This window comes from Vicugna pacos, chromosome 28 (assembly GCF_048564905.1).
Source record: "Vicugna pacos chromosome 28, VicPac4, whole genome shotgun sequence".
Classification (NCBI taxonomy): Eukaryota; Metazoa; Chordata; class Mammalia; order Artiodactyla; family Camelidae; genus Vicugna; species Vicugna pacos.
The window spans coordinates 9,735,400-9,761,959 of NC_133014.1; the positions used below are offsets into that span (position 1 = coordinate 9,735,400).

General features: G+C 43.2%; 2 protein-coding genes and 1 long non-coding RNA gene across 6 annotated transcripts in view; 2 read left to right on the plus strand and 1 right to left on the minus strand.

Annotated features, from left to right (window-relative positions):
- Positions 1–12,449, minus strand: part of BUB1 (BUB1 mitotic checkpoint serine/threonine kinase) — a 35,475-nt gene extending 23,026 nt beyond the window's left edge. Inside the window, exons 1-8 of the mRNA XM_015238810.3 lie at positions 12,344–12,449; positions 8,801–8,860; positions 8,581–8,719; positions 7,543–7,739; positions 5,620–5,663; positions 4,866–4,966; positions 3,170–3,222; positions 2,892–3,076 (exon numbers count right to left, since the gene is read on the minus strand). Coding sequence (XP_015094296.1) covers positions 2,892–3,076; positions 3,170–3,222; positions 4,866–4,966; positions 5,620–5,663; positions 7,543–7,739; positions 8,581–8,719; positions 8,801–8,860; positions 12,344–12,369 — 805 coding nt within the window. The 5' untranslated portion in view covers positions 12,370–12,449. The remainder of the gene's footprint in view (positions 1–2,891; positions 3,077–3,169; positions 3,223–4,865; positions 4,967–5,619; positions 5,664–7,542; positions 7,740–8,580; positions 8,720–8,800; positions 8,861–12,343) is intronic.
- Positions 12,450–12,562: 113 nt separating this feature from the next.
- LOC140690001 (uncharacterized) lies at positions 12,563–20,934 on the plus strand. 4 transcript variants are annotated; one of them, XR_012065166.1, is made up of 4 exons: positions 12,563–12,605; positions 13,636–13,660; positions 18,012–18,148; positions 18,426–20,934. It is a non-coding gene; the product is annotated as an uncharacterized lncRNA (long non-coding RNA). The 4 variants fall into 4 exon arrangements; XR_012065164.1 differs by having other exon boundaries at positions 12,579–12,605; positions 13,445–13,660; XR_012065165.1 differs by lacking the exon at positions 12,563–12,605 and adding an exon at positions 14,603–14,724 and having other exon boundaries at positions 12,612–13,660.
- A 5,138-nt stretch (positions 20,935–26,072) lies between these two features.
- Positions 26,073–26,560, plus strand: part of ACOXL (acyl-CoA oxidase like) — a 247,466-nt gene continuing 246,978 nt past the window's right edge. The window contains 1 exon segment of the mRNA XM_072951449.1: positions 26,073–26,151. Coding sequence (XP_072807550.1) covers positions 26,147–26,151 — 5 coding nt within the window. The 5' untranslated portion in view covers positions 26,073–26,146.

The window sequence follows — 26,560 nt, forward strand, 5'->3', positions numbered from 1 at the left end:
TGGTCACACTGCCCAAGGCAATCTACAGATTTAATGCAATCCCTATCAAATTACCCAGGACACATTTCACAGAACTAGAACAAATCATAATAAAATTTATATGGAACCATCAAAGACCTAGAATTGCCAAAGCATTACTGAAGAGAAAGAAAGAAGCTGGAGGAATAACTCTCCCAAACTTCAGACAATACTACAGTAATCAAGACAGCATGGTATTGGTACAAAAACAGACATATAGACCAAGGGAACAGAATAGAGAGCTCAGAAATGAACCCACAAACTTTTGGTCAACTAATCTTTGACAAAGGAGGCAAGAATATACAATGGAATAAAGACAGTCTCTTCAGCAAATGGTGTTGGGAAAACTGGATAGCAGCAAGGAAAGCAAAGAAGCTAGAACACTCCCTTACACCATACACAAAAATAAACTCAAAATGGATCAAAGACTTAAACATAAGACAAGATACAATAAACCTCCTAGAGGAAAATATAGGCAAAACATTATCTGACATACATTTCAAAAATGTTCTCCTGGAACAGTCTACTCAAGCAATAGAAATAAAAGCAAGAATAAACAAATGGGACCTAATGAAACTTACAAGCTTCTGCACAGCAAAGGAAACCATAAGGAAAACAAAAAGACAACCTATGGAATGGGAGAAAATTTTTGCAAATGAAACCAACAAAGGCTTGATCTCTAGAACATATAAACAGCTCATACGACTTAATAAGAAAAAAATTAACAACCCAATCCAAAAATGGGCAGAAGACCTAAACAAGCAATTCTCCAAGGAAGACATACAAATGATCAATAGGCGCATGAAAAAATGGTCAATATCACTAATTATCAGAGAAATGCAAATCAAAACTACAATGAGGTATCACCTCACATCAGTCAGAATGGCCATCATTCAAAAATCCACAAATGACAAATGCTGGAGAGGCTGTAGAGAAAAGGGAACCCTCCATCACTGCTGGTGGGAACGCAGTTTGGTGCAGCTACTGTGGAAAACAGTATGGAGATTCCTCGAAAGACTAGGAACAAACTTACCATAGGACCCAGGAATCCTGCTCCTGGGCATATATCCAGAAGGAACACTACTTCAAAATGACACCTGCACCCCAATTGTCATAGCAGCACTATTTACAATAGCCAAGACATGGAAACAGCCTAAATGTCCATCAACAGATAGCTGGATAAAGAAGAAGTGGTATATTTATACAATGGAATATTACTCAGTCATAAAAACTGACAACATAATGCCATTTGCAGCAACATGGATGCTCCTGGAGAATGTCATTCTAAGTGAAGTAAGCCAGAAAGAGAAAGAAAAATACCATATGAGATCGCTTATATGTGGAATAAAAAAAAACACCAAAAAACAAACAAAGCATAAATACAAAACAGAAATAGACTCATAGACATAGAATATAAACTTGTGGTTGCCAAGGGGGCGGGGGGTGGGAAGAGATAGACTGGGATTTCAAAAATGTAGAATAGATAAACAAGATTATACTGTAGAGCATAGGGAAATATATACAAGATCTTATGGTAGCTCACAGAGGAAAAAATGTGACAATGAATATATATATGTTCACGTATAACTGAAAAATTGTGCTCTTCACGGGAATCTGACACAACATTGTAAAATGATTATAAATCAATAAAAAAGTCAAAAACAAAATTCAGGTCATCAGAAAAAATAAAATTCAGGTCATCAGAAGAATACATGCGAAATGAGTGAAAGGTTATTTTTAAGATGGTAAAGTTTTCACTAGGTCTTTTCCATGTATATTAGGTTATTAAAATTGAAATGTGTATTATTTTTCAATTATAATTTTTACGTGCCCTCAGCAATTATTACTTTAAAGTTCAGGGCATGTAAGTTGTAAAAATTTGCATGATCAACAAAAATATTTGGTAATAGCACAGTATTACCAACTTATATTTGATACTAAACACTTCTTGTAGAACAATCATGACTGTGCATATCATTTGAAAAATGGAACTGTTTTTAAAAGATATTAACCTCTAGGTGCTTTCTCAGAAGAAATAAGAGTAAAGTGCACTGAAAGGTCAGTGCGTTAAGTACCTTGATCTCAGTCCCACTTCCAATAATTGGTTAACATAACCGTATCACATACTAATGGAACCATCCAGCTCGGACTTTACCATCTGTTCAAGGCACAAAAATGTCCTCTGCGAGTGTCAACTGACTGTCCTCTTAGTTGTTAACCAAATGAGAAATAAGGAATGAATCAAAAGTGGCCTACAGCACAAATACTCAGACGGTGCAGAAGCCCTGAGTGGAACAGAGTTTGTTTTCCTCTAAGGTTCATGTTGCTACAGCAAAGGCAAGTGCCAATATCTATGTTAACGTTGTTTCCCTGAGAACCCTGACCCACTGCACAGGACAGCCATGAATAATACCACACTTGGAGCAGAGGACTCCTGAATGTCTTATGTATAGTAGTTGCAGATCTTGAAAAATCTCTTCTCAACGCTAGTTCCCAGCCTAATCCTTTCACAGTACAAACCACTGACTCAGAGGTTTAGAATTGCTATACAGAGAAGTTCGAATCCATATGATAATACTGAAAAGCTTTAAAATCTCTTTCACAAAAGCTAAGGAACACTGGCGTGGATACGTACTTTAGTGTTGTTTCAACTCTCAGCTTTGCTGTCAAGATACCAATTTAGCCCTTGGACAAACATAGTTGCTACACTAGTATAGTTTAACAAAGATTTCTAGGCTTCTGACAGGATGAGCTAGACTCTTTTTTTTTTTTGTAGATTCTTTCAGTATAGCCAATTATCTGCTAAAAATGTAATTACTCAGAGATGAAGATTAAGTGGCATAAGGTATCTCAAATTGTAAGACGGCAGGTACCCCACTGTTCGTGCTTTCTCCGCTGATTGTATTTCTGTGCTCTCAGTTCTTCAAAGGAAAATTCTGATTCTCCACGAATAAGCTTCTCCTTGCAATACATGACAACCTGCTGAACGTCAGCTGCGGCTGCCAAAGATGAGTGTGCGGAGTATCCTGACTTAGAAATCACGATCACCCTTTGCTCCCTAAAACGGGGAAGAATACATTATTTCCAACACTGTACTGAAGCAGGTCTTGAAGGAAACTAAGTCATAGCTTAATGCACTGACTATACTTGCTTATTTGACTCTTTATCACAAGCTGAAGATATTACTCCAGAAAGTTCTGAATCCTAAAAAGACAGAAAAGAAAAAAAGCATTCACTTATCTGAAAAGTAACTGTCGTCCAAATTACTTCACAAAACAATATGAAAACAGTTGAGGGGCTTGTTAATCACCAAATAGAGTCATATATGCTCTTTTAAATTAGAATTAATATCTGAGGCTTTGGTTTGCATTTTTACATTTATGATAACTTTTGCAACTCAAGAGTCCAATAAGAATTTGATTTAAGAATATGAAAATGAATATTCGTGTATGACTGAAGCATTGTGCTATACATCAGAAATTGACACAACACTGTAATCTGACTATACTTCAATAAAAAAGAAAGAAAGAAAGAAAGAAATTGATATTAAAAATATCTACTTGGTGGTTGAGAAGGGGACTTATTTCCTTTGATTCACAGTCTAAGAGCTGAGCCCCAGTGCCAAACTATAATGAGATTAATATTCCAAATAGCTACATTAAAAGAAAAATCATTACATTTCTTTTCAGGTACTGGTCTACCCTCAGGAGTTCCCAATGCCAGCATTCATTCACGAAACAGATATTTACTGAACACCTTGTACACGTCATGTCCTGAGCTAGGTCCTGGGAATGTGACTATCTCCGCTGTTTCGAAGCTTAGTCGGAGCGGTAGGAAGCACAGGACAGGCAAATGTGAGCAGGATGTAAACTGGAACAGCCTGAGTGCCTGTCAGAGTTAGAAATTCATATTCTACTTCTAGGAATGTGTATCATTGATAAAACCTGCACATTTGCACGAAAAACAGGCATCTCCGTGGGATGTTGCTTAAAGGAGGTCCTTAGCTGTTTGAAAGAGCAATGGTACTGTGAGGAGGAAAGATGCTGAGAAACAAGGAGAGGGAAGGAGAGAGCGTTTTTATGAGCCATCGGGATGGAAGAGCTCTCCACAGGGCAAAAGTCTCAAGGACAAAAGACCAGCATGGGTGGAAGGCCGCCTCTCCCCACCGTGACGGCAGGGAAGGCTGCAGCTACGTTTACTGGCTGGTGCAGAAGCTGACAGATGTCAGCTGACAGCTTCTGTGGTCTCACTGAGTTAGTATTCCTCAGCTCCTGAGGAAGAGGTTAGAGGTAGTCAGGTCCCAAGTTTGAGGAGAGTAAAAAGAATTATAATTTGGCATTAGAGTAAAATGGGAAACACAAGCAAACATAAAACTGAAAGAGTGCCCTGGGAAACTGGAAATATAACTGCCGGGGAGAGCAGAACCCTGGCTGAGGTTACAGTCCCAAGATCTGAGTGTTTTAAGGGGGGCCCAGGAGCCTCCAGGTGGGTGTGTGAATTGAGGTAGGGAATTCTGCCTGGGCCTGTTAGAGGGAGGCCCGCAGAACAAAGGAGGAGAGAGGCTGCTGGGGTGGAGATGAAGACAGGTGGCCATGTACTGGGGGTCCCTGGGTCAGACAGGTGCAGGGAGCGATGGTCAGTGAGTTACTATAAATGTAATATTTGAAGTGAGCAGCGGTGGATGACGACAGGCCCAGACAGGAGCCACAGGCACAGGTGGCTGACGTGGAGGTTAGAGTCTTGGGAGGCAAGTTCAAAGAAATGAGATGCCCAGGATGTGGAAGGCAGTGGGATGACGGTTCAATACAATTCCTGGTTTCCACGTGAACTACAAACATTATTATTACCTGATTCTTAGAAATGCAGGCTGAGTTATTTCCTGGATTTGATTGTGTTGTTACCATTTGGTTTAAAACCTGAGCATCATGCAGAGATTCTGAGGTTCTCGCTATGAGGGGAAAGGGATGAAATAAAGAGGAATAAGGGTAAAACCATATTCAATAAAATTATGACAAATACATGCCTGTGATCTTTCAAAAAGTAGCATTTAAAGAAACTCATTTACATTGCCTCAGAAATGTAACTAAAACACTTGATAAGTAAGAGAAATATTATAGAGGAAATTTTCTAACCAAATGCCCAAGGAAGTACCTGAAAGAACTCTAGCTATTTTAAACAATAGGATAGAACAGTCAGTGCTTACTGATGAAATGTAATCTTTATTTCTTAAAAAACAAAAATCACCACATTTCTTTAAAAGTTGTATTAAACACATTCAATTCAATTCAGAACAGATGTATGCCAGAGTAAGAAGTAAGTTGTCTTCTATTTGGTGCAATTTTTGTTTTAAAAAAAAGTCCTAAACATACAAGGTTATCATCAAGTTTTTCATGTGGGTTTTTCTTTTAAAGTGCTAAGACAGAGCCCCTGCTGTCCAGGGCGATTTCTTAGGCATCATTGTTAGCAGAGTGCCTTCCCATTACCTAAGACAATATAGTCAATAAATACTGGATGCATTTTTTTTTAAGGAAAAAAAAAAGGCAGTACAAATCAGAGGCTAAATTACCAACACTTTGGACATTTTAAAAAGCATCATTTTACCTTGAGTTGGCACATGGGTTTCGGTGAGACGGGTCTGAAACAACCTAAAAGAGAGCAGTAAAGGCATCACTATAGATTAAAACTTAGTTTAATATATATTTACATTAAAGTGAAAACTAACCATGATAGACAGCTTACTATAAGCTGGTAAAGACTAAGGTTAATGTAAAGAATGTAAAGGTGAATTTTAGGGTTGCTTCAAAATTAAAAAAAAATTCTGGGATTATTTTCATACCCAATATACTTACATTAGAAAAAATTCTTCTTTTGCCTAGTGTATGTCAGAATTTCTTAAATTCACATAACAAATATACCCTCCTTCTCTGTGGGTATCAAGTATCAAATGTAACAACACCGAGTGTTTGAACTCTCTCTTTTATGCATTGCATATATTAGAACATAATGGATAGTATAATGTTTTAAAGAAAGATGTGAAAGTACAAAACTACTTTAAAAAGCAGATATATTACTGTACCTGATGCAAGAACTTCTTAAATATGTCATTTCACGGCATCTTTGCACATCAATCAACCTGTCAACCAATATGCCTGACATTTTTGGGTGATGGGAGCAAGAGTGTACAGTATGGAGAGACTAAGACACATACAACCAAATGCAGAAAATGTCAAGTGTTTGACTCTTAATGCAAACAAACCAATGGTTAAAAAAGAAATTACATGAGGAATGACTGAAAATTAGATTAAAGAATTATTGTTCGTGGGAAGGGATAGACTGGGATTTCAAAATTGTAGAAAAGATAAACAAGATTACACTGTATAGCACAGGGAAATATACACAAAATGTTATGATAAATCACAGAGAAAAAAATGTGACAATGAGTGTGTATATGTCCATGAATGACTGAAAAATTGTGCTGAACACTGGAATTTGACACAACACTGTAAAATGATTATGAATCAATAAAAAATGTAAAAAAAAAAAGAATTATTGTTCATTCTGTTAGGTATGAGAATGGTGTGAGGTTTTGGAAGAAACCACCTTTTGAGGTGTTTAAGGAAGTGTTTGGGGTAAAATATTTTGCTATCTTGGATTTGCTTTCAATCCTTCAGCACAAGGAAGAGCATGAGCCCTGGAGTAAAGCTGAAAACAACGAGTATATGAAGTGCCAGCAAGGGACAGGCTGGCTCTGTGCTGCGGGGGAGGGGACAGCAAAAACGGCCCAACCCCCTGAGCAGAAATTTGGCCACAGGCACCACGAGCCTGAACACTCTTCATACACCCTTAACTCCACAGTTTCAATTCTGAGAAGCTATCAGAAGGAACTAGAGAAAAATAGGAAATACTTTTATGAGGGAGAAAAGACCTTGACACAGGCTTGCATATGTACGTTAGATATGCCTGCAATCCTATTACAAGCAGAGAAAAAAATGCCAACCAAAACTGCCAGGTTTCTTCTGCTTCTTCAGCTTTCCGTATCAGGGTATATGTAAATGTACCCTAACGTGAGGTGTACCTAATCACTGAAAAGTTGAAAATTGTGAAAACAATGTTATTCATTAAGATATTCATTATGTTGTTCTTTATAAAAATCAAAATATTGGAAACAACTTAAATGTTGTATTGGACCATTAAATTATGACACAGCTCTGGGACAGTAGTACAAAAGTGCATAATTTCTTAAGAGCAGTACAAATGTGTATCACAGACACACAGTATGGCTGACCGTTCAAATACACAGACACTAAGGTACACACAGGTCTAGGAAAAGGTATTGGAAGGAGGTGCATGAAAATGTTAACTGTAATCTTTTTGGGCAGTTTTTCTTTATACTTTTCTATACATCCACATTTTCCCCCATGAGAAGGATATCCCTGTACAAACAGAACAATAAAACCCTTTTAAGAGCAAACATTACATTTGCAGATAGGAGACTGCGAGGAGTTTATTTCATTTCCAAACTACCTGTATTGCTGTTGCAGCAGCTCCCCGGGTTCGGCCTGGTTTTGAATCCCTCTCCGGAAAACAGCGCTGGCGTGCTGCCACTGCCCCCGGCCTTCCAGGTGCCCAGCCCAGGCTACGTACAGGGGAGCCGACTGCGTCCCGATGCCGTGGTTGTACAGAAACTCAAAAAACTGATGCAGGTCACTGTTGCACTCGGCCTGGGGAAACCCAAAGCGAACAAACATAAGAACAAAGGCGCTGCCAGTCTCGGTGTGGCCGGGGATCAGCCAGCCCTCAGTCCTCTTGGAGGCTTCAGATGTACTGAGCAGGGAGGGAGAGCAAGGCCTGTATGGTCCGACAACAGCAAGCCTCAAAGTCAAGCTCATTCCTCTCCTTGACATTCACTGTCCCTCAAATTACCGACACTACTTCCCAAGATAGCAGGGTCAGCAATGCATTATGTAAAGTTATATTCGCTCAGTTTACATAGGGCAACTTTGATCCTCATATCTTATAATTCAGTGAGCAAATCTAGGTTTGCCCCATCTGTTCCATTTGTGATTTTATTACTAGAACTTGTATCCCCAAGCTTTTATTTCAAGATTGAAGAGACTCAACCTTTAAAGCCTAATCTGAGGCAGCCTTCTCCTTTTAGTACTAAATTTCCTTTCTGAGAGTTAATATTGTTATCAATTATTTACAATAAATTTAATTTACTCCTGGGAACCCTCTTAGTATCTGGGAGTGCCAGCTTATCTCCCCTTCCCTGTATATACTTCTCTTCCAACAATCTTCATTTAATTTAATGGTTTCTACTTTGTGTTGTCACATTTCATACTTGATACACAGAGAATGAGGTTTTTAAGTTAAATCACTGATTCTACAACACAGAAGCCAAAAGGTTGTAAAATACATGTCTCTGGCCATACAACTTCAAAAAATTATGACTAAGAAACATAAATAATCAAAATAAAAGGCCGCCTAGAATGGGGCAAAAAGCAAAAATACAACATGACTAGAGCCATGACTCTGTGACTATACATCTGAAAGTATACTTACAAATTTTAAACAATAATTGATGAACCTGGGGTCATTGTGGTATCTCTTCTTATCTAAAAATTCCTTCATTAGATGCTCTAATAAAGTTGTCAAATATTCTTTATTCTCAGGAAAATTCTCTTCTACCCACTGCATGTAACTAGAAAAAACATGGATAATATTAATTTTCAGGGCAGCATATAGTTTGTTTACAGAATCAAAAAATAAACTAAATGCTAACCTTTCCCATTCACCAAGTGGATCATCGCCCTTGTAGCTCTGCATATGGGCTTCAAACATTCTAGGACAGAGAAAAATATGCATATGGGCTTATTAGCAATCATTCCCCAAAGCAAAAGATACATTTTATTTTATATTTATCATTTATACACCTTAAAATGAAAATCATAAATATCAATTCAAATTCACTCAGAAGTGGTCAGAAAACTCAGAAGCAGTCAGTGTTTTTTCAGAAAAGAGTAAGGCCCCTGGGGCAGTCCGGTAAAGAAACAGCTAAAAGAAGGTCCCCCAGTCTATCCCTGAGAATCTCCTTCTCCTCTCACTGATCCCCAGTGCCACCACCACCACCACGAGGGGCAGCATCCAGAAGTTTGCTGCTTCTCCGCCTGACGCTGGGACCCAGGCGTGGCACTGACCCAGACCCCTCCCCTCGCTGCTCGGGAGCCTGGCCGGAAGACTGGAAGAGGGCTTGTGAATGGGTGCACAGTCCATGGTACCACCGCTCAGGGCTTCCACGTGCAGTTTGCTTTCGGGGCCCAGTGGAACGCAAAGTCCCTGAGGAAGGACACACAATGGCAATGCTCATAAATCAGTGCCACAGCTCCCCGAGAACTCAGCTGGAACCCTACTTCCTCACACCCAACCACAGCTTAAAAAATAAAACCAAGCAAAGCAACGTTCTCCCAGGGGAACCCAGGTGCTAGTGAGGTAAACAAACAAATAAAAAGAAACCTATCAAACATCATCAGATGACATTAAGCACATAGGAAAAAAACCCCAAGTGGGAGAAGGGGTAAGAGTGTGACAAGACTTAATATTTTTAGGTAGAGTGGTTGGGGAAAGCCTGCCTCTCTGAGGGGCTGACACGTGATCAGCTTTAGAGACCCAAGCAGCTGTTTATGCTGAGCTAGGAGAAGGGTGAGGGTGACAAGAGCTAATCTGCATTTTAAAATGTCCATTCTGTCTCTCTGAGTGAAGAAGCGGGTGGAGGATGAGAACAGAAGCAGGAAACCAGTTAGGAACCTTCTGCAGAGTTCCAGGGCCAGGGTGCTGAGTGGACCAGGGTGGGAACAACTCAAGTGTAGAATTTGAGTGTTCTGGAGAAAGAGACCATCAGACTTGTTGATGGGGTTGGGTGAGATAGAAAGAGACAGAGAGAGAGTGAGTCAAACTAGGGAGGACTTCTTGGTCTCTACCTGAGAAGTTACACGATTTTTCAGCGGAGGGAAAAAAGGTTTGAAAGTAATACTTTCTTCTAGCTATCACCTTATGATATAAATGAAATCAATGTTTCTTATGACTCAAAATCCAGAAGCCACAAAGGAAGAGCTAGATAAAGTCCACTATATATAAACAAGAAGCTTCTCCATGTCAAATAAACAAAACAAGAAAAACACCAAGCAGTCAAGAGAAATGATAAACTGGGATTACCAAAACAGAGCTTCTAGAAATTGGGGGAAAAAAAACCCAAAACAACTCAATTGAAAAAATGAACAAAAGAAAAATACTCGACTTCTCTCATAAGAGAAATTCACCTCACTGAGATACAATTTCTTACCCACCAGATTGCAAAAATATGACAACAGTGTACAGGGGAAGCCATGGAATCAGGCACTCTTACCACTTGCTTGCAGGTGGAAATGTACTCAGTTCCTGCCAAGGGAACTAACTGGTAATAACATCTCCCAGAATTACAGATGGATTTACTTTTAAGCTAGTGAAGCCACTGCTGGGAATCTAGAGGACAGATCCAATTGTGTGTATAGAAAATGTCACATGTACAAGAATTTTCACTGTGGCACTATTTGTAATAGCAAGCGATTGTCCACAACCCAAGTATCCATCAGTGGGGCACTTTTTTGACCAGTTATGGTACATGGAATATCATGCAGCTGTAAAAAGGAATGAGAAAGAATCTATGGATTGATAGAGTGAAATCTCCAAGGATAGTGTTAAGCAAAAAAAAAAAAAAAAAAGCAGTGTATATGTTCTGCTACATTTACGTGAGATAAAGATAGGAATTGTACACACAGGCGCATACACATATAAATACTTATATTTACAAAAAGAAACCCTTGAAATATAAACTAGAAAAATGGTTATATATGAGAGGGTGGGAGGGCAGTCAGGTGTAGATCTCAGTGAACAGTTTTCTAAATCTTTTTTTTAAACCATGCAAATATATTACTTATTTTTAAAAATTAAAAGAATTCCTAAATTTTGGATCTCCTCATGCATAACTGCAGATAAATCCCCACAAGCTGTAAGCAGTATAAAAGCTCTTTTTTGAAAAAAATGTTTTAGTGAGGAGGAGGTAATTTTAGTTTATTTATGTTTATTTTTTTAAACGGAGGTATAGAGAATTGAACCAGGACCTTGTGCACGCTAAGCACTTTACCACTGAACTATACCCTCCCCCTAAAAATTCTTAAGTTATGAAATAACTTTCTTTCTCCTGAAGTATATATAATAGGCCCAAAGTAAACATTTCGTGTTATGATATCAACTACATTTCCCTAGTGAGATATACTAATAAACACACTGTAAATTAATACTAAAACACCCAGCTCAGTGCAAATTAGCCTTTGGAAAGTCAAAGTAAGGTCAGAAATACCTTATATCTCTCTTAAAATGGGGGGAAATGAGACTCTAAAACTTAAATCCTACAGGCTAAAGAAAAAGTCTTATGACAAATAGATTTTTGTTCTGACGGCACTTAAAAATCTGGGTCTTTTGATCCCAAAGAGAGTAAGATTAACCTGGTGCTGATAAAGGTAACCAGTTTTAACTACCTGTCACATATGATTAACTGTTTTGAATGCTTTTGAAACAGTCTAAATAAATCACCGAGGTCATAAAAAGTAAAGGTGTGAGAATTTTAAAAATTGTTAGCAGGCTGATATAAATGACAATAAACATAGCTTTCTTTCCCCCTTAAAGTGCAGATTATTCAAAGACTTTAGAAAATTGACCGTGGGATTACGGGTTAGAGAAATTTTACGTTCTCTCCCTATCGTAGAATTTTAAAAAATAAGTCGCTTTGAAAGGTTCTCACGAAACCTACACGGAAGTTTTAGTTTTTGGTTGGGTTAGACGGTTTTCTTCCACAGCGGCGATCTGCCCAGAGGGGATTCCTTACAAAGAATAAAGGAGAACTGAGGGCCTCAGGAACCATCCAAATTCCCCTCAAATTGCCGCTCTGGGGCCGCAGCTAGGCCGAAGGACGGGAGTCTCGGGAGGAGCCCCCGGGACAGGCGCGCGGTCCTTCCCACGACTCACGGGGGCCCACAGCACAGCTGGGGTGAGGTGAAGGTGGGGTGCGGTGAGGGTGGGGTGAAGTGAAGGTGGGGTACAGTCAGGGTGGGGGCGGACAAACTCGAGGACCAAGGAAAGGGGCGGGAGGGACGAAGGGAGGCAGGACTAGGGCGAAACGCGCCGGGGACCTGCAGACCGCCAGGCCCGAACCCAGGTGCCCCAGTCCCCTCCCGGTCGGCAGCCGGGGATCACGTCCCCGGCCCCCGTCACCCAACAGGCTGACACTTACTGAAAGACATTTTCCGGGTTATCCATGGCGAGAGGACGCGAGCCACCCGCAGCCCCTACTTGAGCCGCGAGCGAGGAGCCGCCGCCGATTCGAAACGCCCGCGCAGCCGCAGTAGCCGCGACGAGCGTTTGCAAGGCGCCTGGCCATTGGCCCCGGCTGCAGACGAGATGGCCAATCGCCGGGGCCGTTGCCTGGATACCAAGTCCCGCCTCCCTCCCGCGCGCCGGCAGCTCCTCCCACTTCCCCACACCGTTGTTGAACTGTAAGCTCGCCGCAACCCAAGGAGGGGATGGGTTTTGGGGTGCTGCGTGATGAGGGGGTCCTAGGTTGGTTCAGGCGTAGGGAATGGGTTTTTCCTTAGCCGCCCAAGCTGAAACTGGTTTACATAATTACATGATTAAGGCATCATCCCAGGGAAGGCATAGTTGGAGAAAAATAACTAACTTGAGGTTCCCGAGGTGGAAGAAACTGTGCCTCGGCCCTTGGGTCCAGGGAGTCGTGCCTCTTCGACCCTTTACTTAAGTGTATAAACTGAAATCATCATGCCTGGTTTATGCAAAGAAGAAAAATAATCCCGTTTGTGGAGTTGAGGCTTGCTTAAGGTCTCAGAGCCCAGAGGGAAATGTCTGCCTCTGGCTTAGGAGATAGGCAGATGGGGTGAAAATGGAACCCTGCCGAATAGCACATCTCCCCATTTCCCGCAGTTTTCTCTTCAGCGTCTCCGCTGTAAAAGAACCTAGAGACTGAAGCCCATGAAATTTTGGTTCCAGACCTTAAAATACTGTGGCAGAGAGTTAGAGAGTGACTCATCAAAGGCCCAGGGAAAAACCTAAATGAGGTTTTGGCTTAGCAGTAACAACGTGAGGGCACGTTGGTAATCACTTTAGGGTTAGTTACGTAAAATTATACATGGCAGACGAAAGTGATGGGTTGGTATCCTTGGAGACTTCCAGGCTTGATTTAACTGATCTGAAAGGCTTTATGGGTGCTCAGGGGACTGGGGGCTGTTCCTATATCCAACCGGTGATGAAAAGAATAGAAAAGTTTGGTTAGAGTATAGACCGGCGGCAAGAAAGCTTCCACCATCTTCTGTGGAATTAGGAGCTCTGGAGACCAAGGACTTACGAATTAGAAAATCAAAACTGAAGACACCTCTTTGTAAAGGAGTCCAGATATCTAAGAGGAAATACCTAATACGCTGATGCGTCCTACTTGACAGTGATTTGGAAAGGAGTCAGCCTAACCTTCTCTAACCCTTGGTCTTTTAATAACTTCCCATTCTACTTCTCAAGGTTCTTTCAAGACCCACTTGACAATGTAAGTAAAGTCTAAAGAAATATTCATGTGATTACTTTCCTTTTAGAGAGGCTTTGTGGAGGTTTTGTTTCCTCGAGGGCCCTTAAGTTAAATACTTTTTTAAAAAAATTGGCAGCTTCTGGAAATCCTGACACTCTCAGAGTCCAGAATTTCCTTCAGGGTGTTGATTAATTTGGATCTACACAAGTTTCCAATTTGTGGGGTTGTTACTCAGAGGGTGCTCACTCTGGGGTCTTTAGATCAGTGTTGGGTTCTGCTAACCGTCACAGGAAATTAATACATTTTGGTCTCACTACCTCAGATTTTTAACTTGTGTCTGATAGTGCCTCAATCAGTCATCAGTCGGGAAATGTTGACTAAGCATCCATTATATGCTAGGTACTATTGGATTTATTCCTAAATCCTGTCCTTACAAAACTAGTGGTTTTGTCTGGGAGATGAAGCTAGAAACATAGAAAATTTTAAGTGCTAAATTAATCTGTATGAAGTGCTCAGTTAATATACATATGATTTAGACTATCTAGTGGGGAGTCCAGAGGAGGGAGGGGACACAGGGCCTGTCAGAGAAAGCTGCTTGGGGAATGTAGGGCCTGACTTGGGCCTTGAACAGGCTAGGGGAGGATCTGGGTCAAGGAGAGCCTGGGGAGGTCATTCATGGTGTCAGTCAGGGTTGCTGAAGGAAATCACCCTTGAGGACTCTTGTAAATGAGTAGTGGAGATTCTTTTTGAAAGACTGGTTTGAAATAGTTTGATGTCGAATCTTAAATGCTAGATTAAGGAGTTTGTACTTGATCTTGATAGTGAACTGGGCCTTTTGGGAACAGATAGCACTGTGGTCCTGGGACCTCATGGCAGTTATATTAGCTCTGCTCTGTTTTATGAAAGCCACAGAGATTGTCTGCCCGCCTTCATTTCTACTACTAGGAGTTTCTCTCCCACCAGGCATGTTTGTGGAGTCGGGTAAAGTACTGGATGCTCTTCCACATTGCTCCCTATAAAGAGCACAATGACCCCCTATGAAGCCCTGAAGCCAATCACTGTGGGTGTATCTAGGAGTAACAGAAGTAAGTACTAAGGTTGTCAGCAGTTATTGGAATCTGAAGCATTTCTAGGAATAATTTCTTGGCTTACACAGTGTCTTCCCTTTGTCCTTAATTATGGAAGTCCCTCTCTACCATTATTCTTATTCTGAGGGAGAATTACACTGACCCTCCCACACAGCGTGTTCATCATAATGTCCCTGTTAGGTTAACTGACCCTGTGTCTAAGAGATCCTGAAGTATGGGGAATAGGGGAGGGAGGGGAGCACAGGAGAGTCAGAGAGCCGTAATTTGCAGACTTTAACCTGGTATTGGAGGCAGAGGGAATGGAATGTAAAGTAGGAAATCAGATCTCAAGGAGGGAGAGTTCTCAGAACACAGTGATGTTTTCAGTACGTAAGGAAAAGAAGAAAAAGATAATTCAAGGGCCTGGGAGAATTGACAGAATCAGGCCATTGAAGCTGGGGAAGGCTGCCACTTTGCTTTTAGACCTGTTGAGTTGGAGGCATCTGGACTTGGCATGGTGGAAGGAAGGCAGAAACAGGCCTGGTCCAAACTTCAGGATCTCATTAAAGGAAGTTTCATGTGCGGTTTCCTAAGCCTCGAATGACTGTTTTTTTCCCTAAGAGCTTCACATTATCTCTACATGTCAGGGTTAAATGAAGAACTTCCAAATCGTCTTATGAAAAATAGTTTGATTATGAAAATCTGTAAGTGCTGGCAGTTCACATACATTCACAAAACTGTGAAAAATGTGTGCAGTTTAATACAGCTTTACAGTATTTATTATTTTTATTACTACACTAACAGTTATTATCCTTGAGGTCTTCCTTTGTTTAATTTGGAATTTTTTAATAATAAAGAATGTGGTAGATGGATTCTCTTTTAAATCACAGCAGTCATGATAACATTAAAACTGTAGTGTTTTGTTTAAAGCTCTAGTGAGTTCAGTTGGCTGCCTATGAGAGGGAATGAATATGGTCCTCTTGCCTACAATGATGAAAGATTAGGGATGTGCTTAGTACTAAGGCAACCTCCATATATGTTGGTTTAAACACCATTAGAGAAGCTTTCTAGGTCTTTCTCTGCAATCCCGATGAGCTAGCCATTTTAATGTTATCTGTTTTTATCAGGTTCCATCAGCCCAAGTGCTGCAAAACTAGTCATAGTCCCCTGGGAAAATGGTACTCAAATATTGCTGGTGGGTTTGAGAATTGTTATAGTTGCTTCGGAAAGTTCTGTCAATATCTGTCAACAAAAACCCAACCCAACCAACCATCCCACTCCCAGGAACAGGAGTGAAGCACGGGGTGGGTGAGGGGCTGAGTACAGGTTGCTATGCTGCCCCCAGAGCAGTGGCTCAAAGCTGGAAACAAAGTCTGTGCTCGGGGACAGCTGTGTGAGGATTGGATCACTCTCACCACGGAATTATTGCACCCATTAAAAAAGTGAGTCAAGTCTATAGCAATGACTCGGAGGCATTTCCCTTGTATTTAGTTACATATGAAGAGCGAGAGGCAGAGGTGAAAATGTTGTAACTCAAAAATCCCAAGTCCATCTGTGTTGCTGTAAATGGTAAAATTTCATTCTTTTTAATGGCTGAGTGGTATTCCCTTGTATATATATACACCATACCACATCTTCTTTATCCATTCATCTGTTGATGGACACTTAGTTGCTTCCATATCTTGGTTATTATAAATAATGCTGCTGTGAACATTGGTGTGCATATATCTTTTTGAATTAGTAGGGTTTTTTTTTTTTTCAGATATATACCCAGGAGTGGAATTGCTGGGTCATTTGGTTGTTCTATGTTTAATTTTTTGAGAAACCTCCAAAGTGTTTTCCATAGTGGCTGCATCAATTTACATTCCCACCAGCAGTGTATAAGGACTCCCTTTTCCCCACATCCTCACCAATGATTGTTATTTATGTTCTTTTTGATGATAGCCATTCTGACAGGTGTGAGGTGCTAGCTCATTGTGGTTTTGATCTGCATTTCTCTGATGATTGGCAGCGTTGAATGTCTTTTCATGTGCCTGTTGACCATCTGCATTTCCTCTTGGGAATAATGTTTATTCGGTTCTTCTACCCATTTTTTAATCAGGTTGGTTTTTTTTTTTTTGATGTTGAGTTATATGAGCTGTTTGGATATGTTGGATATTAACCCCTTGTCCATCATAGCATTTGCAAATATTTTCTTCCATTCAGTAGGTTGTCCTTTCATTTTGTCAAAGGTTTCTTTTGCTATACAAAAGCTTCTAAATTTAGTTAGGTCCCATTTGATTATTTTTGCTTTTATTTCTGTTGTTTTAGGAGATGGAGCCAAAAAAATTATTGCTACGATTTATGTCAGAGTGTTCTGCTTACGTTTTCCTCTAGGATTTTTATCGTATCTGGTCCTATATGTAGGTCTTAAATCCATTTTGAGTTTATTTTTGTATATGGTGTTAAAGAATGGAGAGTATTATGCTAAGTGAAAATATCTGACAGAAAGACAAACACTGTCTGATATCACTTATAGGTGGACTCTGAAAAATAGAACAAACTAGTGAATATAACAAAAAAGAGTCAGACTTACAGATATATAGAATAAACTAGTGGTTACCAGTGGGGAGAAGGGCAATATAGGAGTAGGGGATTAAGAGGTACAAACTATCGGGTATAAAATAAGCTACAAGGATATATTGTATAACATGGGGAATATAGCCAATATTTTATAATAACTATAGATGGAGTATAACCTTTAAAAGTTGTGAATCACTATATTATACGCCTGTAACTTATATTATATTGTTCAGCAACTATACTTCAATTAAAAAAATATATATGTAACATTGAAAAAAAAACCCCAAAGTGTGAAGGGAAAAAGATAACCTGAAATGTAGTGACATAAAGTTTTAGAATTTTATAACAATTTGTGATAACACGGTAAGCTGAATTCTCCCTGTAAGAGCATATGGTGTATCTTTAGTATAATTTACCATTTATCTTGAAAGGAAAATTTTGACACCATTTGTCTACTAGCTATAGAAGTCAGACTAATGTTCTGATTATAGTCATAAGTGAATGGGTATATTTCGAAAATGACTGGACCAAGCATCATTCACCAGAAATACTTTTTATTAGGCTTCCAAGTTAGCCTGGAAAGGCTTTAACTGAAGTCCAAAATAATAATTGTCAAAGTTATAGAAATTCCTAGTTGTTGATAAAACTCTATTACTATAAAAAAAGTACAGTGACATAGTACAATAAATTTAAAAAATTGCTCTTTATAATCTTAAATATATGTGACTTCCATTATGTTGCAGCTAAAACTGACCCAACAGTTGCAGCCATCTTGGCCCATGTCTATTCCGAGTGCCTTTATGTTGGATTTTACTACTATTTTCCATTTAAAAGGAATTGGGAGTTTAGCTGAATCCCTGTTTGAGTAAAGAAAAGATCGGTAGGTTTCTTTTATATTGTATCATTGCCTAGAATAGAAGGATTTTTTCAGACTTAATGGATTTGGGGGAAGTATTGTGAAAGCTTACCCTGGAAATGTCATGGCAATTTTTGTACCAAGATTATAATAATGATTAAAAATATAATTAGTTGGAACAAGTTGAATCTGTGAGAGCCATGAGTTTATGTGAAATTTGTGTCAAAGATTGGCCAGATGCTGGTTACTCTTCTCCCTTTTCTTGAGTACAAACTATGTTTTCTTGTCCTTTTGACTATAGGTGGAGTCATAAGACTTGTTCGTCACCAGGGAAAAAGGAGGCAGGTCACCAGGGTGATCCTGGAATTGTTGCAGCAAAGTGTGTTACAGCTCAGTGTTACAGCTCAGTTGTGACAGCAACCTGGATCCAGCGAGAGACCAAGCAGCCCTTGGAGGGTTGGAGAACTCAGGTTTATCATGCCAGCGGGCCCAGAGGAGTTAACACTCCAAGCTCTGGACCCCATCTGTAGGTTTACATAGCCTTTTGTAGGCTACCGGTCTAGGCTTTGCAACATTTTGCAACATCATATGCAAATAAGATATAACAAAGGTGACTAATTAGGAACAAGCTTTGTAGAAACAGACCAATCAGGAGTGAGGGAAATGGGCCAATCAGGAGTGAGAGAAATGGACCAGTCAGGAGTGAGCTCAGGGAACCAATAGAATCTTAGGGGTAAGTTCTGCTTTCCTAGAAGTAAGCCATGTCAGAGTTTAAAAAGCGAGATAATGCAGCTGGGCCAGGGAACCAAGCGGTTCTGGCAGGAGGGCAGCGGCGCTGCCTGGGGGTCCTGCCATCTTTTTCATGGGGCTTCCCACCTCAGAATGAAGCTGTGGGTGTTTGGAGGGGAGGGTATTCCTGAGCACAGCGTGGTGGGGGTTTCTGGAATCTTTCCCTTCCCTCTCCCTGGACATATGTCTGGCTTCTGGCATAGGAGAGACAGGAAGCAAAAGCTGTCTGAGTTTTCTCATTGCAAACTATGCTTGAGGGTCCTGTTCACAGAGTGACAACATAAAGGGGACAGCCAGTTCTCCGGGCTGCTCCACTCACCACCTCTTGTTCCCAGCCCAGGGCTCTATGTGGAGGCAGATGGTGTCCGGTGGGGGAGTCAGTAGAGCTTATCATCCTCACATCTCAGGGCTCTTGGAAATGTTGGTGAGACAGGAAGGAGGGGCTGATCAGGGGGCTAAGGCTCTGCATAGACCGGTGAGGCCAGGGAAGGGTAAATCTTAGCTATTACCATTACTGGGACTCCCGAGGTACTCAAACTGGGGAGCACTGGGAAGCATGGGGGATGGTGTAAATTAGTTTCCCCAAATGCCCCATTTCTCTCCTCAAACCTAGCACAGGGACTGGACCAAACCGTGAGAGGCCATGCCCTGCAGAGTCCTCATCTGAAAAGAAGGGGCTGACTGAACGAGCTCTGGGGTGCCCCCAGCTCTGGTTGTCATGGTTCCCTGATTTCTAAAAGCACACCGAAGTCCTCTGAGAACAGTCTGTGCCGCATGCAGCATGGAGCCCCGCGCCCTGGACTGCAGTGTTCGTGCCCCAGGCCTCCATGAAGGCCGTGTCCACAAAGTTTGCTGAGGCCCCCAGGCAAGTCCTGCTGGAGCGTGTGCTGGAAGGTGGGGCCTGAGGTCCTGTGAGGCCTGGGTCCTCTGCCTTGGAGAGCCGTGAGCCCTTGGGCAAGTCATTAACCTCGCTGGTCACTCATTTGCAGAAAGAACTTAAAGGAATCTTGCCCGCCTGATGCACACGGTCATCTGCACGTGGGAACGTCCTCTCATGTCCTAGCTGTGGGCCCACCTCTCTACGAAGGGCCAAGAGTCTGGGAGCAGCATAGAGTGCAGCCTTCCTCTTGTATGGAGGGCCTAATGCCACCTGGTCCACTGAGCATCCGTTCATCCTTCTCAGAGACCTGTGACCCTGGGTTCCTTCATTTCCCTTATGAGGCCCGGGTGCGGGGACCCTGGTTCTGATCCCAGCCTTTCTCTCCACGTCTTTCTTCTGGTATCTCACTGGGGAGAGTTATCCTATACAGACTGATAAAGAAGGAAGTGCCCCCTTCTGCTTGGTATCCTATGGTGCTTGGAGCTCTAGCATCCGTCTTATGACTCAGAGAAGATGAGTTAAATTTAAAAAAAAAAAAGACAAAGATAATATTGGGAAAGCATGCTGGAGAAGAAGGGTGGAAAGGGAACCCGGGTCCCTGAGGTAGAGCCACTGAATTAGCCCTCGGGCTCTCCTACCTTCAGGCTTCCTGTTATGTTCCCTTATTCATTGCCTCTGGTTCAGTATTGTTATTTGCAGCTGCACAGACGGTGTGGTGGACAGAATAATGGCCCACTAAAGAAGTTCACCTCCTCATCCCCAGAACCTGTGCGGTATCTCACCCAGGAAAGGGGATGTTGACGATGTAATTAAATTACAGATATTGAAATAAGGAGACTATCCTGGATTATCTGGGTGGGCCCAGTGTAACCACAAGAGTTCTTACAAGAGGGAGACAGAAGGTCAAAGTCAGAAGCAGACGGGGGAGGAAGCAGAGGTTGTTGGGATACACTTTGAAGACAGAGGAAAGACTCAAATGCACATGGCTTCTAGAAGCTGAAAAAGATGAGGTGGGGCATTTTCCCCTGGAGCCGTCAGGAGAGATCCAGCTGTGCTGATTCCTTGATTTTGGTCTGGTAAAAATGTGGACTTTTGACCTCCAGAACTGTAACAATAAATGTGTGTTGTCCTGAGCCACTCAGTTTGTGGAAATTTGTTACACGGGCCATAGGAAACTGCTGCAGGTGACGCCCATTACCCTAATGACAGCAGACAGCATCCCAGCTGCCAGCTGCACCCCCAACCATCATCTCCCCAGCAGAGTGGTCTTTGGAAGGGAACACCTAACATTTCCTACATATTTAAAATGAGACTTAGGGAGAGGAAGGGAATGAACATTTGTCACTTCTTAAAAAACAGGAGGGTCCTGGGAAATGATCTTATGTTCATATTCATAGCCTTGTCTCACCTCCCAGCTACCCTGCAGGCCTGGGCCATCCCCAGATTACAGTAATATTAAAGTTCACTGTAATGCCCACTTTGGGGGTGTCAGGGATTTGAGCTAAGCTGCAGCTGATCTGGGGCCAGAGCACCGACTGGGCCACATTGGATCTTGGGAGCCTGGCAAAGAGGCGGCCAGGGTAGGGCCGCTGAGTAAAATGTCTCGCTCTGAGCAGCCAGGACCTCGTGCCCGCATCGTACCTGGAGTCTACCTGACCAAATTCCCCTCTAGGGTTCTAATACTTATTTCTGTGGGTCCACAGACTGGAGGGCCAACTGAGCAGAGGGCACGGGGATCAGAAACTTAAGTCCCAGGGCAAGGCGGTATTGTTGGGTTGAGGGGAGGCCATTGTGGGGGCCGGTCTCCCTGGACTGCTCTTCCTTCGCTCGATGCCGGAGGTGGGGGTCGGGAGAGGGGCAGGGCCAGCGCGGGAGAGGGAGGGGACAAGCAGGTGAGCAGGGAGGAGCCAGCGGGACGCGCGGGGGTGAGAGGGCACAAGCTCCTCCGGCCTCACGTGCGGGCAGCTGGGCGGAGGCGTGGAGGGAAGGCGCCCGCGGACGCGCGGAGACTGCGCGGCGGGGTGGAGCCGGCGCCGGACCTGGGGCTCGGGGACTCGTCCCTGCACCGCTCCCTGGACGGCGAGTTCTGGAGCCTCAAGAACGAGCTACGCAGGCTCCTGGGCGAATGCCCGCTCTTCCGGCACAGGTACCCGCCGCCGCCCGGCCCGGTGCGCCCCGCCGGCTGTGTCCCCTCGGTCCCCGCGCGTCCCTGCGGGCACCTCCCGGTGCGCCCCGGGGCGAGGGCGAGCTGGGGTGCATGTGCTGCGCCTGGGAGGCAGGGCCCGCCCGACCTGCGCGGATGGGACCGGCCTCCTGAGCTGAGCCGGCGTCTTCTCGGCCCGGGTAGGGGGAGGTGTCCTCCGCCCGCCCCGCTCCCTCCCACAAGGAGATTCGGGGCGAACGGGTGGGGTACGCAGCGGCAGACAGGGTGCTCGGCCGAGAGTGGTGGCTGGAAGGCTCGACTTTACTTCTGAACCTGTTTCTTGAGTTTCTGCCTCTGGATGTCCCAGCCCTGGTGGGAAGAAGGGGCAGAAACCCGGGATGCGGCGGGCGTGGAGCGCGCCCAGGGCCACCATGCACCCTGTTCGGAACAGGCGCTCAGAAACGAGGGCAGGGCAGGGTCACCCCGAATCTGCGGGGAGGTGAGGGCATTCACATGGCACAGGGGTGGGCTGGTCCTGCCCAGGGCGTATCTGGGCGTCCGCGTGGGGCAGACTCCCAGGGACCCCGCGAAGTACTGGCGTGCAGACGCGCAGCCTAGCAACAGTGGAGGCGCTCGGGTTGTAAGGTGGGCGCAGGTCTACGAGGTCATCTGATGCCAGGACAGCCCTGTGAAGTGGACAGAGGGCTTGGTGCAGCCAGAGTTTGCAGACGGAGAAAATAACTCAGGGAGCCGCCCGTCAGGACCGGAACTCAGCCCTGTGTCTCACAGGGGACTGTTTCTCTTGTGCTCTGCTGGACACCTGACCCCATCTCAAGCCACTTCCAGAACCAGGCTTTGGAGTTTTAGTTTAAGAAAGCCCCACTTAAAAACACCAGCATGTGCTGAAGGAAGATTAATTACTTAGCCTAGGTTTAGCCTCAGGGATGAGCTGAGCTGAGAAGAGGGAAGATGCCTGGAGTAAAAGCAGAGTGTCCTTGGCGAGGACGCTGCGTTTCTGTCCTGGGGGTGCCTGGAGGGTGCAGGGGAGTTTAGAGATGGGAAAAGGTGACAGGTGTGAGATGGTGGGTGTGTCCTTCGTGTATCCCCACCTTCTCTTTCCCTCTCTCTCTCATAATTTATGCCGTGGTTCTCAAAGCTTGGTACAGGGACTTTTGGCAGTACTCAAGACTGCTTCAGGAGCTTCACAGTTAGAAATTACTAATAATTCAAGCTGTTGACAGCTTTTCATTCTCGTTTTCTCACGAATGTATGTATAGTGGTGGTTCCCAGCGACTACATAATGTGTAATATTCCAACACATTTGCAGGAGCAGATATGAGAACCTAGCTATTTTAAGGCAGCCATTCAAGAGATTTGTAAAAATGCAGCACAGTGCCACTTTTCTTATTACTTTTTTGGGAAAATACAGTTCTTTTTATAAACATTTAATGAGTTTATTACTGCTATTTTAAAATGATTTAATAAAGTTAAACAATTTTCCTGTTATAATTTCTAATATGATAAATGTCAATAGATATCTGGGGGCCCTAATAATTTTTTAAAGATAATTTTTAAGAGAACATTCAGGTTTACAACAAAACTGAGAGGAACATACAGAGATTTCCCATACAACACCATCCCCACACAAGCATAGCCTCCCCAGTATTAACATCATTCGCCAGAATGGTACTATTTTTTTTAAACCAAAAATGAATCTACAATGATACATCATAATCACTCAAAGTCCACAGATTACAGTACAGTTCACTCTTGGTGTTGTACATTCTATGGGTCTGGACAAATGTATGATGACATGTGTCTATCATTATAGTATCATACAGAGTGTTTTCACTGCCCTAAAAATTCTCTCTGCTCTGTTCTTTGCTCCCCATCACCCACCCCTGGCAAGCACTGATTTTTTTTTTTTTTACTATTTCCATAGTTTTGCCTTTTCTAGAATCTTATAGTTGGAATTATACAGTATGTAGCCTTTTCAGGTTGTCTTAACTTCTCCTAGTAATCTGTATTTAAGCTTTCTGCATGTCTTTTCATGGCCTGATAGCTCCTTTGTTTTTCCTGCTGAATAATATTCCATTGTCTGGATGAACCACAGTTTATTTATTCATTCACCTGCTGAAGGCCATCTTGGATGCTTCCAAGTTTGGGCAATTAGAAATAAAGCTGATATAAACATCCACGTGCAGGTTTTTGTGCAGAGGCCTCAAGAATTTTTAAGAGGGCAAAGATGTCCTACTACTTTAAGTCCTGCTTAGGTCCATCACCTCCTGCACACACACCCCTTTTCCTATATTCCTCCATCTTTTCAGTTTAGTTCCTGGGCTGCTGTCTCTCTGCCTTTTCGATTTAGATAGCTGCAGTTTGAGGGATGGAGAAGAATGCTGGTATCCAAACTGCTGGTTTGGGCCAAGCAGAAGTTGTGAACTTTGAATCTCACGATCTGCCTGGGGGCAGAGGGAAAGGCAGGCTGGAGGTGGAGAGCCAGCAGGCAGCTTATTGCCTATGTGACTGTCATTAAGGGTGATTTCCCCTTCCTGAGCTTACATTTGCTGATTCACAGAATTAGGATGATCTCTGTGCTGCTGGGGTGTTGTGATGCTTAAATGAGAAACTGTTGACTGACTATTCAGTAATGCTGGCTGTGGTATCACACACACACACACACACACACACACACACACACGAAGAAGGAGGAGGAGGAGGAGAAGGAGAAAAAGACACAAATCCCATTATGCTAACAAACGCTTTTCCATTCTCTCCAGTTCTTGTTTATTGACTTCGTAATTTCAGAGTTATGTTAGGAGTCTAGACACAATTTCAGATTGTTTTTTCCCTAGTGATTAAAGATTCTGGATCTACTTGAAAGTTCACACTGTTCTATCAGATTTGGTCTTATCCTGTGTGAGAAAGTGATCTTGATTTCTCAGTGTTTTAGCATTCTGCCAAACTAAAGTGCTTCATGGGAGACCAGAAATAAAACTTCTCTAGTCACGGATTCATGGAGGCCATGTGAGGCCTCCCGTGGCTGGTCCCCCCTCCCCAGGTAAAGCAGGTGTTGGGGGTCAGTGTTCCTGGCAGCTGGGTGCTGTGGGTGCTGTGAGTGGTGTGTGTGTAATGGCAAGTGTGTACAGGGTTAGACTCTCCCAGGACCTAAGAGCCCAGGAAACTGTTCTCTCCACACCCCTCTTCTCCTCCTCAAAAAACAAAAAAACAAAAAAACCAAAAACACAACCCCCCCCAAAACCAAAAAAAACAAAAAACCTAGTTGTGCAATTTTTTGTGTACATAATAGCTTCCTTCTTCAGTGCAGGGGTTCTTCCTCTAGGAAGCTCCCCCAGGCGTGGTCTGGGCACAGCCTTGGTCCCTCCCCTAAGGAATGGCTTGACCTCTCTGCCCAAGACCAGCTTGCTGGGCTGAGTCCTCATTGTCCCTCTCGGGGGGGAGGGACCCCCTGACGACCACTCTGGGAACCACCCAGTTGCTGAGGGTCACACCTGCCCTACAGTGCCTAGGACAGCACACCCTTGACCAGGAGCAGAGGGGTCTGGGCCACTTGAGGCTCCTTGGTGGGGTTGCAGGGAGTACTTACGTTGCAGAAAAGTGTGTGATAGCTCAGTATTATAGCTCGGTGTTATGGCTCAGTTATGACAGTAGCCTGGGTCCTGGTGAGAGACCAAGCAGCACTCAGAGAGTTGGAGAACTCAGGTTTATTACACCAGCAGGCCCAGAGGAATTAACACTCCAAGCTCTGTACCCCATCTGTAGGTTTACACAGGCTTTTATAGGCTTCCAGTTTACACTTTGCAATATCATATGCAAATAAGGTATAACACAAGTTGGCTAATTAGGAACAAGCTTTGTAGAAACAGACTAATCAGGAGGGAGAGAAATAACCAATCAGGAGTGAGGGAAATGGACCAATCAGGAGTGAGGGAAATAACCAATCAGGAGTGAGCTCCATGCAAATAAAGTACTACAAATGGACCAAGCAGGAGTTAGCTCAGGGAACCAATAGAATTTTAGGGGTAAGTTCCACTTTCCTAGAAGTAAGTGATTTCTGAGGCAAAGAGTGAGATAAAGCTGCTGGGCCAGGGAACCGGGTGGTGCTGGCAGGAGAGTAGTGGCCCTGCCTGGGGGTCCTGGAGGTCTTTTTTTATGGGGCTTCCCACCTCACTTAAAAGCAACATCTGAAATGAGGTAAGCTCTTAGGATGTTTTTGAGTTTGTTTCTTGGCAAACTGAAGCTCTCTCTTGACGGCCTGACTGGTGAGTGTGTGTGCACCTGTACAGGCCTACAGGCCCCACTAGATATCTCCGGTCTCCCAGGCCCCCTCCCAGGCCTTCCTCAAGGCTCCCCGCCCCCTTTTTCTCTCCCCCCACCGCCCCCGCCTTTTCTTTCCTTCCCTGGAATAACATAACACATTTTTCCTAACTTTTTAATTTTTTTTGGCTTTTATAAAGACTTTAATTAATTTCCATCATAGGCATCTGAAAGAATGCTCAATATTGCTAATTATCAGAGAAATGCAAATCAAAACTACAATGAAGTATCACCTCACACCAGTCAGAATGGCCATAATTCAAAAGTTCACAAACGATAAATGCTG